This window comes from Pseudophryne corroboree, chromosome 11, assembly GCF_028390025.1.
Source record: "Pseudophryne corroboree isolate aPseCor3 chromosome 11, aPseCor3.hap2, whole genome shotgun sequence".
NCBI classification, from domain to species: domain Eukaryota; kingdom Metazoa; phylum Chordata; class Amphibia; order Anura; family Myobatrachidae; genus Pseudophryne; species Pseudophryne corroboree.
In genome coordinates this window covers 16,284,145-16,304,029 of record NC_086454.1, presented here as the reverse complement: position 1 = coordinate 16,304,029, position 19,885 = coordinate 16,284,145, and the positions used below count along the sequence as shown (strand labels likewise).

General features: G+C 45.4%; 1 protein-coding gene across 3 annotated transcripts in view; it reads left to right on the top strand.

The window, feature by feature from the left end:
• EHF (ETS homologous factor) overlaps window positions 1-15,201 on the top strand; it is a 60,643-nt gene extending 45,442 nt beyond the window's left edge. For all 3 annotated transcript variants that reach the window (XM_063946306.1, XM_063946304.1, XM_063946305.1), the window contains 7 exons: window positions 1,036-1,272; window positions 3,225-3,284; window positions 4,313-4,372; window positions 4,523-4,591; window positions 6,689-6,754; window positions 7,589-7,784; window positions 9,489-15,201. In XM_063946306.1, the coding sequence (XP_063802376.1) occupies window positions 1,036-1,272; window positions 3,225-3,284; window positions 4,313-4,372; window positions 4,523-4,591; window positions 6,689-6,754; window positions 7,589-7,784; window positions 9,489-9,588 (788 nt within the window). In that variant the 3' untranslated portion in view covers window positions 9,589-15,201. The remainder of the gene's footprint in view (window positions 1-1,035; window positions 1,273-3,224; window positions 3,285-4,312; window positions 4,373-4,522; window positions 4,592-6,688; window positions 6,755-7,588; window positions 7,785-9,488) is intronic.
• The last annotated feature ends 4,684 nt before the right edge of the window (window positions 15,202-19,885 follow it).

Sequence of the window (19,885 nt, the reverse complement as noted above, 5' to 3'; positions counted from 1 at the left end):
CTCTGTGCTGCTGGGGACCCTGCTCCTCCCACTATATAACTCTCAGTCTGTGGCTTCCTGCTGCTTCCATTCCCCTCCTCACATCATGTCACTGCCCCTGTCACATGCAGCCCTGTCCTCACTGACACATCACTCCTCTCCTGATATACTCTGTGCTGCTGGGGACCCTGCTCCTCCCACTATATAACTCTCAGTCTGTGGCTTCCTGCTGCCTCCATTCCCCTTGATAATGCCTAATTGATTTAGTTTGGCATTAACACCCTCCTCACATCATGTCACTGCCCCTGTCACATGCAGCCCTGTCCTCACTGACACATCACTCATCTCCTGATATACTCTGTGCTGCTGGGGACCCTGCTCCTCCCACTATATAACTCTCAGTCTGTGGCTTCCTGCTGCCTCCATTCCCCTCCTCACATCATGTCACTGCCCCTGTCACATGCAGCCCTGTCTTCACTTACACATCACTCATCTCCTGATATACTCTGTGCTGCTGGGGACCCTGCTCCTCCCACTATATAACTCTCAGTCTGTGGCTTCTTGATACCTGCATTTCTTACCTTATAACTTTCTGGCTCTGAAGGTGGGCAGGAACATGACACAAATCATGTCACCCAGTGCTGCCCACACCAGTAAGCACAATGTGGCACTGGTGTAATGATGTCCCACCAAGCCCCGCTGGAAGGATGGGAGGTCGGCAAGTAGGAGTCTATTATGTGCTCTCAGACCTGGGTCCTTGGGTTACATTTCATAAAGGAACATTAACTGAATTATAGAAATGCACAGACAATAACAACACCTAATTATCATTGCCTGCAATTGTATTCTAATTAGGAACGAGAAGGTCACTTGAGCAGGGAAATTGTCCTGTGTCTCTTGGCAGGAAGCAATGCATAACATTAGTTAGAATTTACATGCGGTGGTGGTTACACTCCTTTCACAAACAAAGTGAGATGGTTCCAAGTCAATGGTGCCAATTGCTCCTATAAAATCTCTCCTGGAGTCACTGACATGTAACATGCTGGCTGTCCACAGGTTTCTTCACGGGTCCATGGCACGATATTCACCCTCAGTACTGGACCAAGTTCCAGGTGTGGGAGTGGCTGCAACAGTTCGTGGACTCCAACCAGTTGGATGCAAACTGTATCCCCTTTCAGGAGTTCGACATCACAGGAGAACGCCTGTGCGGTATGACCCTGCAGGACTTCACACAAGCCGCTGGCCCCATCGGACACATCTTGTACAGCAACGTGCAGAACCTCAAGTGGCACGGTGAGATATGAAATCATACTGTAACACTGAAGCCATTTACTGACCACAACATATACATTGCCACTGATAGACAGGGGTACTGGGTAGCAATATGGCACTATTATGCAGTGCCACTAGGCCATGTTGTCGTCACTGCCTCAAGGAATCCCTTTGTGAAACGCGTCTCTGCAGACAGAGCTGAAGGATGAGGAGGAAATGCGTTTCAGCGATGACGTCACTGCTGTACATAGTGGAAAGGCATCATCATCATTGTTCATTAGTAAGGCGCTGCGGTTTTCGCGGTCATCCTACAAATCACATAACAAGTTTAACATAATAATCGATCAGACAAATTTTAAGCCAGTGCACTTACTTGGGTCACTGGGGGTGGCAGAATTTTACTGGAAAACGGGGAGGGCTGCAGTTGGTGGCTTTGTAATGTATGCCAGGCTAACCCACATCAGGAAGCCAGTCAGACATCAGGAAGTTATAGACATTGGGAAACAACGCTAGTGTAATCTGTAGGAATGGCTATGGGGACATAGAAGGAGCAGGTATGGTGAAGCAGGACGAACATGTAACCTGTAGGAATGGCTATGAGGACATAAAAGGAGCAGGTGTGGTGAAGCAGGACGAACATGTAACCTGTAGGAATGGCTATGGGGACATAGAAAGAGCAGGTATGCTGAAGCAGGACGAACATGTAACCTGTAGGAACGGCTATGGGGACATAGAAGGAGCATGTGTGGTGAAGCAGGACGAACATGTAACCTGTAGGAATGGCTATGGGGACATAGAAGGAGCAGGTGTGGTGAAGCAGGACGAACATGTAACCTGTAGGAACGGCTATGGGGACATAGAAGGAGCAGGTATGGTGAAGCAGGACGAACATGCAACATGTAGGAACGGCTATGGGGACATAGAGGGAGCAGACACTGGCAGCCACATAAGATACATGGAGAAACAAATAGGTAACTGCAGAAGCAAATATAGAGGGACAGAATATAACATTGAGCATAAAGAAGAAGACAATAGGCATGGGGGAGTAAGTAAGGGACACTAATTGAAGTATTCAAGTGAAAGCCCGAAGCTATACAGCTTTTTTGAGTTTTCTTCCCGCCTTAAACCCGCAGGTAGCACCTTGTAACCCCTAGGTTCATTTAAGTGCTGGAATGTATGAGGTTCACTATGTATTATGCTCCAGAGAATGTATTTAGTGCAGATTTTTCATTGCGGCTCCTAAAGCTGCTAGTATAGATCCAGATAAAAGCACGCTTTGGGGATTAATGCACCGGATACTGCTTCCAATTGAATTGATCAGGGCATTGTAATTAGCACTAATTGAATCTGCCCCCAAGTCTTAAGTGGGGATGCAAACAATTAATTTTTAACACCACATGTATATTTAACAAAGCAAAAGTCAACATCTCCTACAAAAGCCTGGATTTCCCCGTTTCCTTATTTTGCAGAGCTGCACTTTATATTTTGGCACAAAGCCTATCCTCAGTTTTGCAAAACTTCCTTATTGGAATATATATCCCATAACAAATACTCATCAATGCAAATAAGACAGCAAACAGCCCAAGTGCTCAGTCCACAGGATTCTTCATCCCATTAAGCCAAGAATGATCTCACTTACCTTAAGCTACCTATATGAATTATATAGTGATCTGACTGGGGCAAAGATGGATGATGTGAGGTCACTGGAATCTACAACAATGCAGCCAATCTGGCAACAGTTTACATTAGTCTAGTTACAACAATAAGCTGTTAAAAGATATTTGATTGGCAGCTGGAACACATCATTCCTATATGTAATAAAGTATGGCGGCAACAAGTTGTAGTGAGTTTGAGTTAAACAATAACAATTATTATTATTGTTATTACATACATCTGACAAGATTGGGGAAGAAGCTAATATACTGCAGCATGTTGTACAGTCATCTCCATTCTTAATATTTTCTGTCTTACAGGTCATTATGGAAGTCAGGTCTTTCAATCACTCAACGTTGTTATAAAGACGGAGCAAACAGGTATTATTTAAAAAAAAAAAAAAAAATATATATATATATATATATATATATAATTTCCAGCATATTTGTTTGAGAAAGTAACTAAATTAAGGACGTTAGCATGAAAAATACACAAATTCATAAGTCAAATCAACATCATCACTGTTTGCCGCCACAGAAGTCTACAGAGCCGGACCCTGGGTATAACGGATAATCAGTTTTTAAAAAATCATACGTAAAAACAGATTGTTGACTGTTGTTGAAACTGACATTCTAGGGGGAGAATGCAATGCTAATAGGAGCTACTGGGTGGCAGGGTGGATGTGGTACTGGAGTGGTGGCACACCTGGATGGAGTAGGCTTAGGTGGGGGTAGGATAGTCTATATACAGTAGTCTATAGTTAAGGTTGGTTAAAAGGTTGAAGGTAGGGGGAGAGTCTGGTAAGGCTGGAAAGGGAGTTCCATAGGTGAGGAGCAGCACAAGAGAAGTTTCATAGGTGTACTGTAATTGAAAGTAGGATTCCACAAAGGAGCAGAGATGCAGGTAGAGCAAAGAGCTTGCGTTGAAGAATGATGATGTCGTATGTCAGGATGATGTCAGAGCTTGCGTATGTCAGGATGATGTCAGCGTTTGAGTTGGGTTGTAGATTCTGAGGTGGAGAAGATGGGGGATGTTTCTAGTTGTCCTCTGGATCTTCTAAATGAAACTACAAATTTTGTAAACAGAGGAGACAGACTTTTCGTCGATTATGACTACCTAAGGAAACAGAAGCATCTGAGACTCTTCATGACTAATATTCACGAGACCTGATTTACGTTCCGGATATACTGGTTATTCTGACAATAAATGGTCTGTGCCGCTCTTATGTAAATTTGTGTAGAGTTGCAAATCCTACATGACCTCCGGGAAAACCATCCCTGTGACTCTGGTATATGAAGAGAGCAGTTTGATATTTAAAGAGCTGCTGTAGAATGTAAGCTTTGTGAGCAAGTTTAAATTTTTTGCAGTGTTTATCTCTGATCATTGCTTGTTACGCTATCTGTCCTAGATTCCAGTTCCGTCACTCCCTGGAAAGAAGAAGGATTTCACTATGACAACAGCTATGATGGTAAGGGTGGTGCACTGTCTTTACACGTTATTTGCCAACTACGGTGCCACTGTGTGGACTAAACCAGTATGCCATTGATGTTGGTTCAGCCACCACTGTGTGCGTATAACGGGTTGTACGTTACTGACTCAGATCCACTCTGTGTTCTAGACTTGTATGATATTAAACCGTTCTGTCGGAATCCGCTGTCAGTGACGACTTCTAGCCATTACACTACAGGTAAGTGTCCATGACACAGGCCAGTGTTCTGCTGACAGTATGGCAGACTTGGTACATCTCCAAATGAGAAAGAGCTTAGGAGTACTTTATGTTAGGAGTAGGAAAATTCCTGGTACCTCCACCCAAGGCAATATGGGGTCAAGCTCACTTACCTGCCCTCTCGGGTTCCTCTGATCTGGTGGGTCTTGTGATGCATGTGGATATGTGTGCATCCTCTCTCCTGCTGGCACTGGGATAGGATTTTTGCCAGACTGCTATTGGTGTCGTCAATCACTTTCCCAAGGAACTTACAATTCATCTGGGAAGTTAATGTTTTAGCTCTGGGTATCTTCGCCAGTCTGAATGACACTGTTGGGTCCTGACCTGATGATTGCAGTAATAAGCATGGTACACATGAAAGGATGGCAGCAAGTAATGGACTGCAGCTGGCAGGTCACGTGCTGCCTCCTCTGGCTCTCGTCCAGGGTATAGCTATATTTGTAGGCCCCATATATCTCTGAATGGGGGAAAACTCTTTTACACACATATGACCTTCATGGGAAAGGTGAGCCGCATCAGCCGTAGGACCCAACCCTCTATGGCTGCCACTCCATACCTCTCATCCAATCACCTGCTGACTCAGTTGCCCTGCTCCTATGAAGTGTTCCTGGCCAATTACTCCCCTGAATTGATGCTAGAGGGAGTGTGGGGGTAATTCAAATACCCAACTTACTCAACATACAGCAAGATGCGACAATGGTGGTCATTCCGAGTTGTTCGCTCGCTAGCTGTTTTTAGCAGTCGTGCAAACGGTATGCCGCCTCCCACCGGGAGTGTATTTTAGCTTAGCAGAAGTGCGAACGAAAGGATCGCAGAGCGGCGACAAAATTATTTTGTGCAGTTTCAGAGTAGCTCCAGACCTACTCAGCGCTTGCGATCACTTCAGACCATTCAGTTCCGGATTTGACGTCACAAACACGCCCTGCTTTCGCCCAGCCACGCCTGCGTTTTTCCTGGCACGCCTGCGTTTTTTCGAACACTCCCTGAAAACGGTCAGGTGACACCCAGAAACGCCCACTTCATGTCAATCACTCTGCGGCAGCTAGTGCGACTGAAATGCATCGCTAGACCTTCTGCAAAACTACATCAGCCGCTGTGAAAGTATGTCGCGCGTGCGCATTGCGCCGCATACGCATGCGCAGAAGTGCCGATTTTTAGCTTTATCGGTGCGCAGCGAACATTTTCTGCTAGCGAACAACTCAGAATGACCCCCAATATATTTTGAGTGTGTGTATATATATATATATATATATATATATATATTTACTCAAAATTGTGAAGGCAGCACTCGGAGACTTATAAACCAGAGGTAAAGGTGAAGCCAAAGGTGTTTTAATAAAGTCAACGTTTCGGGGGATGGACCTCCTTCGTCAGGACACTACCTCCTCCGAAACGTTGACATTATTAAAACACCTTTGGCTTCACCTTTACCTCCGGTTTATAAGTCTCTGAGTGTCGCCTTCACAATTTTGAGCATATATTGGGGCTGCACCACCCCTAGGAAGGCACCAGAGCGGATACCCCAACGGGCATCTGGGAGTGCCGGACTGCCATATGGACTATATATATATATATATATATATATATATATATATATATATATATATATATATATATTATAAATATATATATGTATTTATTTATATTGGCCACCGGCTGTGCTGCACAGTGAACGTGATGTGTTTGTGAATGACATCATTAACAGACATTTTGGGTGTATACACCTGCCGACAGGCTAGTAATATATCAGTGTTAGCTCGTACGGCCGACATATTGCCTAATGTATACGCAGCTGAAGTCACTACGATGGGTCTCATATGGTTTACGTGCCTCATACTCGCTCCTGCACAGGGCGGATTTTATATCACTCATTTACTTATGCCGTTATTTGTAATGATAATCCTGTGATTTGCCCTTGGAAAGGCTCCGGGAAGAGGGCGGCTTAGTGCGCGCACCTGAACAGAGCTATTGTGTGTTTTCTATATGAACGTTTCACTATTACACCATTCCTGGCGCAGACCCATCTCCCAGCACAACAAACACTGTTTTGTCTTTCAGCCTATGCAGAATCGGAGGTGCATAAATCCCAGGAGAATCCCCCGAAAGCCGGCACAAAGAAGCACAGTGAGTGGCTGGTAACGTGCCAGTAACAAGGGGTGTTTATCAGCAGCACAAGGGGACACCTCTCACAGCCCTAAGCTGAGCCACACTATGGCTCCATATCTCCTATATCTATTTACTCATTGACTATCACTTCCAGAGAGTTCCGGTCCTGCTGTGACCTTCTGCCCATTCATAGGGGGAGATGGATCAAGCCTTGGAGAGAGATAAAGTGGAGACGTTGCCCGAAGCAACCATTCAGCTTCTGGCATTTATCTAGCACAGTCTGTGAAATGACAGTTAGAGGCTGATTACTAGCTTTGTGCAACTTCTCCAAGGCTTGATACATCTCCCCCTTAGTGAGCAGTGTCTTCCCAATGGACAAACATAAGACAAGGTGATACATTGTTAACTGGTTAGCTCACTCATATTGACTGACGCACTCAAGAGCTGCGCCGGCCAGTGAAAGCAGAGCGGTTACCATAGAGAAGGCACCAGGAGCGCAGAGAAGGGGAGATTCCGCGGCGGGAGAGATTAGTACATCCCGCACTCAATATGTAACAGTAGATAAATTGCATAATTTATTGGGGAAAATAATACATTGCAATACGTATGATTTATGGCTGACCATGTGGCTAGCTGGGCGACTGGTGGCCATCAGGCTCTCATGGTGATGGGCCCGTTTTTATGTGTTGTAATGGAGGTGTGCCAGTGGAGGAGCCCCATCCGGGTACTAACCTGGGAAAGAGCCAGTGAATTGTTTAAACTCCCATCTTAATAATGTAATAGCAGCTTCCTGGCAACATGTGCTAACGAGCTAAGCTTGGCAGGCCTGACTGTAAGTCTCTCCGTGTGTAGACCCGCGCGGGACTCATCTGTGGGAGTTTATCCGGGATATTCTGCTGATGCCTGAAAAGAACCCTGGTCTGATAAGATGGGAAGACCGATCTGAGGGAGTGTTCCGGTTCCTCAAATCCGAGGCGGTGGCACAGCTCTGGGGGAAGAAGAAGAACAACAGCAGTATGACCTACGAGAAGCTGAGCCGCGCCATGAGGTAACAGCAGTAAGAGTGTTCTGCTCCCATAGTATGTCCACCCAAAATACCAACACTTTCATGAGGGGTATAAATGTCCTCAAGCAGTGTAATAATAGGCGAGTATTTCTAGGCAATAGTACACTTCAGGATCAAATCAAATACTGCAACAGATAATACATAAGTGTGGGTCCCTACATAGGCAGATTAATAGGTCTAGAGAGAGACACACACAGAGTCCTCCTGAGTACTGCCCCAGTGTGTAAGTAGTACAGAGGCTGCTGCTATTCTTGCATGTGTCAAGATCAATCACAGATTTTATTTTTCTATGTGTATTTTAAGGTTGTTTCAGTTGTCTTTGTTCCCCTACAGGAAAACGTTATAAAATAGTTGTCTCTCAATTAGGTGGAGCTATAAACAGTACCCGGGCATTATTACACTATTAGTTTAAATCTAATACACACCATTGGTTACGTTTAATATACACACAATCCATACATCCCAACATGACTCATTCACGGAGGGACAAAATGCTCTCTACCCGGACGTCCCTCTGAAGTTACGATGGCAATCACCTGTGATGAAATACCTTTCTTATCAATTAAATAGTTCAACACAGATGACGCCAATCATATATTATGAAGGATGTCCAAAGAGAATTACATCCCTCCTGGAATGGGTCACGTTGGGAGGCACGTTGGTACAATCAGATATATATCCATATCCCCCCCCGGCTTAATCCTGCCCTGGGTCCCCTTCTTAGTCCTCCTACTTGCAGACAAGAGGATGTACACAGGAGTTGCTCACATCCAGGTGATTACACATGAAATAAAATAAACTGCATTTCTTTGGAGGTAATCCATCTGTAATATTGTCAAGCCTGCTGTTGCAAATTTGCATTTATTAAAATAACTGCACCTAATAATGTCACATAATTAACCTGTCTAATCATTATTAGTCACCTGACTCCTAACGCAGGTGCAGGAGTCTCTATTGCAACAGTTACCGTGCCAAACAGATCGTTGACATGCTTCTCTTATTATTAAAGACAATGGTGAGGACCTCCTGGTCTCTGTAGCTGCACTTGAATTGCAGGCACAATAAAGAAATAACGTATTAAGTTATTACCCATTTACGGCCTCATTCAGAGTTGGGCGCAGAAGCGCCCATCTGAGACTTTATGCAAATGCAGCTACAACCTCCTTCCCTTGTGTAGATCCGCGCGTCTCATATGCAAGGGCTGAGACGCCCCCTTTCAGCGTCTGTACACGCATGCACGGCGGGACCTGTACGCATGCCCAGCTGCAAAAAAAAGTTCCTTGCGTCCGGCGTCGGCAGTACGTACACCTCTGAGTCAGGCGCTTAGGGCACATACAGGGTTGGACTGGCCCACAGGGGTACAGGGGAAACCACCGGTGGGCCCTACTGCCTGGGGGCCCGCCTCCTGCTCTAAGGATCAGGTTCTAGACTGTGCTGTTACTAATCTAGTACATTATCTTGCATGCACTACAGTATTTACTGTATATATTTATCTAGGAGACCAACACTTGCAAAATGGTTAGGCAAACCAATGTGGTGGCTGGGAACACCCCCTCTAGAGAATGGCCACACCCCTAAACATGGGCCCCTAACCACTGCATTCCCCCGGTGGGCCCTACATGCCCCAGTCTGACACTGAGTACATAGATGGGAAGCACCTTACCTCTTTTGCTGTTTTCTCGGCAGATACTACTACAAGAGAGAGATCTTGGAGCGCGTAGATGGAAGGCGGCTGGTGTACAAGTTTGGGAAGAATGCTCGCGGATGGAAGGAAAACGACAGTTGAGGCCCGAGCTGGCGCACTGGGAGTAATGACTAATTTATTTATATGACAATAAAAGAAGACGACTTCGGAGGAAGCCTATAAGGCTCGGTGTCAATGAAGCCATTTCTCTTCTATTTATGGGGAACAAAATGTCGTACAGTTTTCTGTGACTGCCGCACTTCTATGAATTGTGCTGGTAGTTGCCGGAAGATTCATGTTACCGTGTTACACGGCAGCAGGAGAAATCGTCATTGATTGCAATAACATTATATGGGAAATAGCACTTAATCCGCATATAAATGGCGCTGGTTCCATTGTGCACGTCTATAACACTAATGAAATTCCGCATTCTACATGCCAGATGCTTCTATATAACCCTAGGCAGCGGTGTCCTATCATATCAATGAAACATATGAAAACAATTGTATAACGCTAGACAAGAGAAAATCCGTTGTCTTTATCGATGCCTGCGCCTCATGTCTGTGTGATGTATTGCGGGCTGTACTTCTGCGCCGCGAATCTCCATTCTGCTCATCGGCAATCAGTCAAGGAATAGGGGAAGTTCAACATGTTAAAAAATCCCCAACTCACCGATTCTGACCATTTTTAGGTCAGAATCAGGGAATTGTGATCCCTCAAACCCGGCATCGCAGGATGGGTAGTCACCACAATACGAGCTAGATGCGTGCGCACTTGTGACACTGGGGGTCATTCCGAGATGATCGCTCGCTAGCAGTTTTTAACAGCCGTGCAAACGCATTGTCGCCGCCCACTGGGGAGTGTATTTTCGCTTTGCAGAAGTGCGAACGCCTGTGCAGCAGAGCGCCTGCAAAATCATTTTGTGCAAAACAAGACCAGCCCTGTAGTTACTCTTCCTGTGCGTTGATTCTAATGACTGATGGACGGCTTTTGACGTCACACACCCGCCCAGCGTTCGCCCAGCAGCCATGCCTGCGTTTTTCCAGACACACCTACGTTTTTCTAAGCACTCCCTGAAAACGGTCAGTTGCCACCCAGAAACTCCCACTTCATGTCAATCTTCCTGCATTCGGCCGTGCGACTGGAATCTTCGTTAGACTCTGTGCAAACCCACGATGCTCATTATACCCGTACGACGCAGCTGAGCATTGCGGTGCATACGCAGAAATGCCGATTTTTAGCCTGATCGCTGCGCTGCAAACAACGGCAGCTAGCGATCCAATCGGAATGACCCCCATTCTCTGTAGACTGCACCAAAAAATCCAACAAAATACATTACATTTGTTTTTATAAATACAGAAATACATTTTTACTTTATTTCAATAGGTCGACACCAAATGGTCGACATGTTCAAAAGGTGGGCACAAATGGTCGACACGTGGCTTTTGTCTGTTTTTTTTTGTCCCAAATTTTGGTTCTTCCCTGTTATATGACTACCTACACTAGAAACTGGTACCCTGGTGGACTCGCTTTGCTCGCCGCCCATTAGATGTGCACGTGGATAGTAAACAAAGCAAATGTGTCAACTATTGAAAACGTGTCAACCATTTGTGTGTCAACCATTTTCATGTTGACTTTTTGAACCTGATGACCTTTTGTAATGTCAACCTTACTTTCATCTGCTGACCTTAACCACTGTTGTCCTCTCATCTGTCGATATTTTGTACCTGTTGACTTAATACATGTTGACCATTTGGTGTTGACCTATTGACTGTCAACTGGTAATGCAGCCATCCAGCTTACTAGAAGCCAGTGACATCACTAATTCCTAGTGAATGGTTACCACCGGCAACAGTTACATGTTGTTACTGTAACAGCAAGTCCCCGGAAACATGGCACCGCCATGGACGGAGACAAATTTTGAACTGCGCATGCGCGGCGACCATATTTGGTTGGATTTTTCTTACAAATGTAGCGGCTGTAGCGCTAGTTGCGGGACTATGGAAAAGTAAGTATAAACAACATGGGGGCAGTGTGTGCGGTGTGGGCCCACCCTGCACCCATGATAGAAACGCCAATGCCTCTCTGTGACAGCCATCGCAAGACTATTGCGCACATGCGCAGTGCGACTTGCACGCACAGACTGCCAATAATCGCACAACTGCGCAAGCTCAGGTTTATGTACAGCTCTGAATCAGGCCCTACACTGCGCACATAAAGTCTGAGATAACCTACTGCAAAATGCGCCAGGCTTACACGTGGGTCATACAGCAGCATTTGGCGTTTCTATAATGGCTGCAATGTTTGCGGTGCACACAGGCCCCTGTGTCTCTAGAGTAGCCCACATTCGCACACACTGCATCCATGTTTTAATGCTTACCTTTCGGGAGCTCCGCGTGGGGCGCTGCAGCCACAGAAAAAAAATCATACCCAAAATGGCCACCACGCATGCGCAATACTGAAATTAGTCTTCGGAACATGGTGAGCGCCATGTGTCCAGAGACCTGAGCATGTGCAGTAAACTCTGGCACAATGCCGGAAACCTACTGCACCGGGCAGAGGGAGGGGCCCCGGGGCCCCACCCGCAGTCTGCACAGGGGCCCCCTCCTCTGTTAGAATGTCTTTGTAAAGATTCATTAAAATTCATAAAATCTTGTGACAAAATTATGTAACAACCTTAAGAATTTATTTTCCCAGTCACCCCAACATTTTTGTAAGAAAAAAAAACATAGGGGTCTCTTCATGAAGCAGTGAAAACAGTGGAGACGTTGCCGATGGCAACCAATTAGTTGCTACGTAACATGGGCCCTCATTCCGAGTTGTTTGCTCGTTCTTTTTCATCGCATCGCAGTGAAAATCCGCTTAGTACGCATGCGCAAAGTTCGCACTGCGACTGCGCCAAGTAACTTTACTATGAAAAAAGTATTTTTACTCACGGCTTTTTCTTCGCTCCGGCGATCGTAATGTGATTGACAGGAAATGGGTGTTACTGGGCGGAAACACGGCGTTTCAGGGGCGTGTGGCTGAAAACGCTACCGTTTCCGGAAAAAACGCAGGAGTGGCCGGAGAAACGGTGGGAGTGCCTGGGCGAACGCTGGGTGTGTTTGTGACGTCAACCAGGAACGACAAGCACTGAACTGATCGCACAGGCAGAGTAAGTCTGGAGCTACTCTGAAACTGCTAAGTAGTTAGTAATCGCAATATTGCGAATACATCGGTCGCTATTTTAAGAAGCTAAGATTCACTCCCAGTAGGCGGCGGCTTAGCGTGTGTAACTCTGCTAAATTCGCCTTGCGACCGATCAACTCGGAATGAGGGCCATTGTACAGAAAGCGCTTGATAAACGTTACTTGAAAGCTGATTGGTTGCCATGGGCAACTTCTCCACTGGCTCACTTCTCCATTCTTTTCACTGCTTCATGAATCCCTTTGTCAGTCACCAACCAGATTTTCATACAGCCTCATAATAATCACATTTCGCAACATCCAATTAGCCGCTGCGGTATCCAGGTTGGTTACGCAAACGTGAATCTACTTCGTGTTGTATGTCAAGATGACTAATTATTTTTAATCTTTATATTATGAAAAAAAGTCAACTAAAATTTATTTTATAAATGATTTATTTGACAAAAAAAAAAAAAGGTTTCTGTAAACTCACAAAGCAGCGGAAGTGCGTCCTCTGAGGAGACCGCTGCCGAATGTTGTGTCACTTACTGTAAATAGAACTTTCTATCTATTATATAGTTCTGTGGTTACTGTTTTTATTGTTATGACTTTTGTTACTTTTGTAGAAGACACTTTTTTAATTTTTAGTAAATGCTGATATAAACCCTGTGATGTTTTACCATTGAGCAAAGGAGATAATATGGATTGCAGCCAATTGCTGTATGCGGATAATTCCTACAGAGCAGCTATGGGGGCTAATCTATTAGGACATGGGGGGTCATTCCGAGTTGATCGCTCGCTAGCTGTTTTTAGCAGCCGTGCACACGCTATGCCGCCGCCCACTGGGAGTGTATTTTAGCTTAGCAGAAGTGCGAACGAAAGGATCGCAGAGCGGCTACAAAATAATTTTGTGCAGTTTCAGAGTAGCTTCAGACCTACTCAGCGCTTGCGATCACTTCAGACTATTCAGTTCCGGATTTGACGTCACAAACACGCCCTGCGTTCTCCCAGCCACGCCTGCATTTTTCCTGGCACGCCTGCGTTTTTCCTGGCACGCTTGCGTTTTTCTGAACACTCCCTGAAAACGGTCAGTTGACACCCAGAAATGCCCCCTTCATGTCAATCACTCTGCGGCCACCAGTGCGACTGAAATGCGTCGCTAGACCCTGTGTGAAACTACATCGTCCGTTGTGAAAGCACGTCGCGTGTGCACATTGCGCCATATACGTATACGCATGCGCAGAAGTACCGTTATTTTGCCTCATCGCTGCGCAGCGAACATTTTCAGCTAGCGATCAACTCGGAATGACCCCCATGGGCTCCTTCCCTGCGATGTGTAAGAAGAGGAGCGATCGCTAATGTGATCCCTTCACTTCACCCTCAGGAGCCGTTTACTGCGCACGTGTGATCTGCTGACCATGCATGCGCAATTGGGGAGTGTATTGGGTGCAATGTGTGCGGTGCACACAGGCCCCTGGGTCCAAGGGGGCCACAATGCAAACCATGTCATACTTACCTTTCTGGAGTCACGCGCTAGGCGCAGTAAAAATCACAGCCAAATGGCCGCCACGCATATGGGGTAGTGAAATTAGTCGCCAAGTTTCTGGAAACCTGCAAATGTGCAGTAGATTCCCACCCAGAGTCTGCACATGTTCCTCCTCCTCTGTTAAAACGCCCCTGGGTGAGTGTCAGGGAGGGATCCTACAGAACCTACAGATCCCTCTGCTGGTCCGCCACCAAGTCATAATGATGTGTACTCGACCTAAGAGACGGTCTGAATAGCAGACTGGTTACTGTATGTTGGTGTCTGGCAGCCATAGTTGTTTTCCATCCAAAGACTTTGAAAAGGAGATAATGATTTGTAGAAATACAGCTGAGAGAACTCAGATACACGCTTAATCAATATATACTGTAACTTCCCATTTAAAAGTTAGAAAACCCCTCAGTATATTTGTTTTACATTGGTAAATGAATATTTAAAAAGAACCAGAAAAATAAAAAATACAAAAGTTATATTGAGATGAAGGGGTCAATCCAATTAGCCGGGATGAACTCACAGGTGCGAATCATCACGGCAGCGGCAGCGCTTTACGGCGGCCAGAATTCGCACAAAATCGCTCACCACCCCATAGGGCTCTGAGGTTTGGGCTGAAACCAGCCCGTGAAGGGTGTGAGATTGGGTGCCATTGCCGCCATTGAAACGCCATAGAAGCAGCACATCGCACCTTTCACCTATAATTGAATTGATCCCAAAGACTGTGAATATTAAAATGAAATGATAGAAGAAATCGTATCCCGTCTCTAATGAGTACCTTACTGTAATATCTCGGTGGGTCAGTATGCTCAGTACAGTAAGTGTTCTCCGAGTGCCAATGAGTCTCCACTTCATAAATTTATAAAGACAACATTTTTCATTGTATTTTAAGTGTAGAAATGAAGATTTATTAGGGGTTTGACGGGTAATTATTCAGATGTAGCAGATGTTATGATTGGGAAAACAGGGTTAATATGTTTTGACTTGTATGAATAAACTTTGAGATTCATTATTTAATCTGTTGTCTTGAAAATGTTGTTTTACTATTATAATCGTGGGTCACTCGCATTTAATTGAAAACAGAGCATGGGGTCACCGGTGGGACAGAAAGCTTTCTCAGCTCTTACACGTCAGTGAATGTCTAGGACAGTGGTTCTCAAACTCGGTCCTCAGGACCCCACACGGTTTTCATGTTACACAGCAGCTGCACTGTGTATCACCAACTGTCACATTTTAAAAATGTACAGGTGACCTGCAAAACATAAACCGTGTGGGGTCCTGAAGACCGAGTTTGAGAACCAGTGGTCTAGGGTATAAATGCTAGGAAGCAGATGTAGGACCCTACACTGACTGGTATAATACTAACTCCAAGTTAAATGGGTGCCAGTCTTATATTTCTCTTTACCCTCCTCCTCCTAACAACTAAATTGGGCCCTATAATTGTCAAGATCCAGCTTCCCCTACACTACGCGCCAGGCAGTGATACCCAGCTCTTATTTCTCCATCCATGTTATTGATGTAATGTAGGACGAGAGGCTGTGCCTGACTGAATGCGTCACTGCGCCCGTCCATCATGGTGCAGCCAATCCCAAGCCCTGACTGGTAGCCAATGGGGATGAAGGGCTGATAGGAGGAATTTAGTAGACGTGCTTTTATAGGCTCTCACAGGCAAACACTTTCATTATCCTGGAGTTCCTATGTGGGAGTAATAAAGTGCGAACCTGGGCACCGCCGAATGCTGATGTGGCCCATAGACATTCATTTATAATGGAATGGATTGCAGTAACTGGTCACTGGCAAAGGTTAATTAACCACCCAGAAGATACATTTAAAATGCAACCTATCACCCACTAGAAAGACCTTCCCTATGTTCCCAAGATGATACAGATGACATGTGTGGACCTGGGAGGCTAGGATCCTGGACATACACAAGATCATACATGTGACATATGTGACCTGGGGCCACTGGAATCCCGGGCATACACAAGATGATACATGTGACATATGTGGTCCTGGCATACTGGGATCTCCTGACATACAATAGATGATACATCTGACGTATGTGTCCCTGGGTCATGTCTGAAATAATGAGATATCCTCACTGGACCCCTGCGGACTCAACATCAGGGGAACACAGAATTTTGGGTCTCTCATGAGACAGGCTTACTATTCTTTTACCTTCCTCTTTCTCACCACAGACAAAGGTGGGACCATGATCACGTTTCACCAGGTGGACCACAATTCTCATAGGCTGCCTCTGGGTAAGGGCACAAATGTTATTTTCTAAGCGTGTTTAGTATGCCGAGTACTAAATTGACCTTACCACCCACCAGCCAGTATTACAACTGAGCGGCACTCAGAAACAGGTTCCATACCATGCACAGATCACCGCATTACTCACAGATTGCATTTACCTTACACGTGAAAACAGCTCATTGTATATACATGTCATCAAGGTCATATGGAAGTGTTTCTACATTGCCTCATATGGGGAGATTGATGAGTGTTGTGAAACACAGGAGCAAGCACAGGACAAGTGATACATAGTAGCACAATGGCACAGCCATTAGTTTCTATAGTATACTGTATATTCTCTATTCCTGCCTACAGTGTACACTGCTCTTCTGGTTACAATGAAATTGAGTACATCAATTACAGGCTTTTCTCAATTGAAACCCCAATAAATCCTAATCCAGGTCTCTGGTGCACCCCTTAGTCTTCACTGCTAAATAGATCAATCTCCAGCTCTTGCAAACACTCAGAATTTGCTGAAAGCTGTTTATTTTTGTGTTTCTAAAGTTGGGTGCTCATTAGACTATACGCTCCCTGAGCAATATTGTCTAGTGTTTGCCCTTGGCTACCGGGCTAATGATATAGTGCATACACGCTGTACGATATCGCTAAGGATATCTTTCAGTGATGTCACCCCCTCCACCGGCCCGAACACACAGTTTAGGACGATATAGTCCAAATTTCAGTGCATATACAGGCAACAGAGGGGGGTCGTTAATGACACGAGGGAACACACATCGTTAACGATATAGTGTATACACGCTAGACAATATGCACGAAAATATCGTTAACGATATCGCTATCGTGCATATCGTTAAAAATTCTCATCTAATGTGTACCCAGCTTAAATCATGGCACAAAACTGCTCACTGGAACACAGTGGCATCCAGTATAAAAAGCAAAGTAACATGGGCATACACGGGCAGCAAACAATTATTAGACTTTTCTTAAGAAAACAATATTACAGGATGTATACTTGGCTATCATTTACTCGCGTTCAGTGTACTGACCACAGAACACATTACAGCTGTAACTGCAGTACATGTATAATTGTGTTCTGTATTCCCTATAAACCATGTTCATTATTTTGTAAGCCATCTAAATGAGAGTTACATACAATATAAATTGCCCAAACTGACATTGGACACATTGGCACGTAAAACTGCCAATATACTTAAATGTACAGTGCTGTTCAAAAGTTTTAGGCAGGTGTGGAGAAAATGCTGCAAAGTAAGAATGGTTTAAAAAAATAGAAGCGTTCATAGTTTATTTTGATCAATTAACAAAATGCAAAGTGAATGAACAGAAGATAAATCTAAATCACATCAATATTAGGTGTGACCATCCAATGCCTTCAAAACAGCAGCAGTTCTTCTAGGTACACTTGCACACAGTTTTTGAAGGAACTTGGCAGGGAGGTTGTTCCAAACATCTTGGAGAACTAACCACAGATCTTCTGTGGATGTAGACTTGCTCAGATCGTTCTGTCTCTTCGGGACGGGCAGCTGCTCCCCACTTAAGCTGCAGCCAGAATCTGCCCAGGCACAACCTAAGTGGCTCCACACACCCAGGCAGCACTCCCAGCCCAGCGAGGCCTAGTATTGCCTCGACATTCCTTCTTGTTCTAATTGGAGGAGGAGAGTAGATGGGTAGAAGTAGGGTTGACCGATATATGAAGGGGGTGGATCGGCGAGCGTTAGTGTATAGAGAACAATGATGAAAGTGCATCTGTTTGATGTGGTAACTGATGGACAATGTGGTAGCAGACTAAGGCGACAGAAATAAGAACAGACTGTAAAACACAGCCAAGGAAGGAGAGACATCTACCGGTACAGAGAAAATAGGAAAATGGATGTTACACTATGAAATAATGGGTTAATAAAGGCATAAGAAAAACTAAAACCTGAAGTGCAGTTGCAAACGCGTTTCACCGCCAGTTAGTTGCTTCCTCAGTGGGCTCTCTTCTATTAAAATTCAGTGGAAGATACTGTGTTTGTAGTGCACACTGAATTTCCACGTTAAGTTCGTGAGACTGTTAGACCAACGGGTTTATCTGGCATTTTGAGTCTTCGGTGAGTCATTTCATACATGTCTTCTCATGACTAGAAGATGACAAACCTGCACGACGTAGAGAAAACACAACGTGCACAATCTGCTGTCACTCTGTAACACTCCGATCAACTATACAGCAGACAGGAAGTGATACTCAGAGTGGATTCCATTGTATAGAAAGAGAGATTACATCTAAAACACAAGCTGAAAGGGCATCTTGCAACATTTATAAATTATATCTCCCAGCAGAACTGATATAAATATCAGAACCTTTTAGCGCCTCCCCAGCCCAACCATCCTAAACCATATTCCCAAACCCAAGGCTAGATCCATGTATTTGGAGGCTTCCCCTCTGGAAGATGAATTGTTCTACCGTTGGAGGGTATAACACATATGGGATATACAGTGCGGGAGTCATTTACTTACAGCAGAACACAAGGATGCTCAAAACATTTATTATGGTTCCATGGCACACATGTCGCTGCCGGGCACACAAAAAGGAACTAGGGCCTCATTCAGAGTTGGACGCAAATGTCGCTGTACCTTGGGCCTTATTCAGACACATACGCAAAAGTCTTTGCAGCTGCAAATTTGTACGCAGTGGCTGTGCGAAAATATGCAAAAGTGACAGCCGTCAGGATTTGTTTGCATTGAGGCGCCCGCTGGAGGAGTATCAGTTCCTCCACTTGTGTACAAAGATGTCACCATCAACTGTTGTAGGTCTGAGTAGGTCTATGGATGTGCAGACTGGCCAACAGAACTGAGACGCCGGAGCCCTTTTGACGGTGTAGGGGATCGCAGTCACAGACAGTTCCACTCCCCCCGTAGTTGCTGTGACATGACATGACTGCGTTTTAGTAGCCACCCCACCGTTACCACCCACAAACATTTCCAGGCTGTCACTCACTTTGCAAATTAATCCTCACTGTGACTGACGTCAGATAACCATCGTAGTACATGCGCAGTGCGACTTGCATGCGTGCACAGTGGCGAAAGAATCAATCCACTGCGAAAACATCAATATTGTGCTTACCTCAGGTCATGAGAGTGGGCAGTGAGGGTGGCAATGAGAGACACGGCAGTGGGCAGTGAGGGTGGCAATGAGAGACACGGCAGTGGGCAGTGAGGGTGGCAATGAGAGACACGGCAGTGGGCAGTGGGGGTGGCAATGAGAGACACGGCAGTGGGCAGTGAGGGTGGCAATGAGAGACACGGCAGTGGGCAGTGAGGGTGGCAATGAGAGACATGGCAGTGGGCAGTGAGGGTGGCAATTAGAGACACGGCAGTGGGCAGTGAGGGTGGCAATGAGAGACATGGCAGTGGGCAGTGAGGGTGGCAATGAGAGACACGGCAGTGG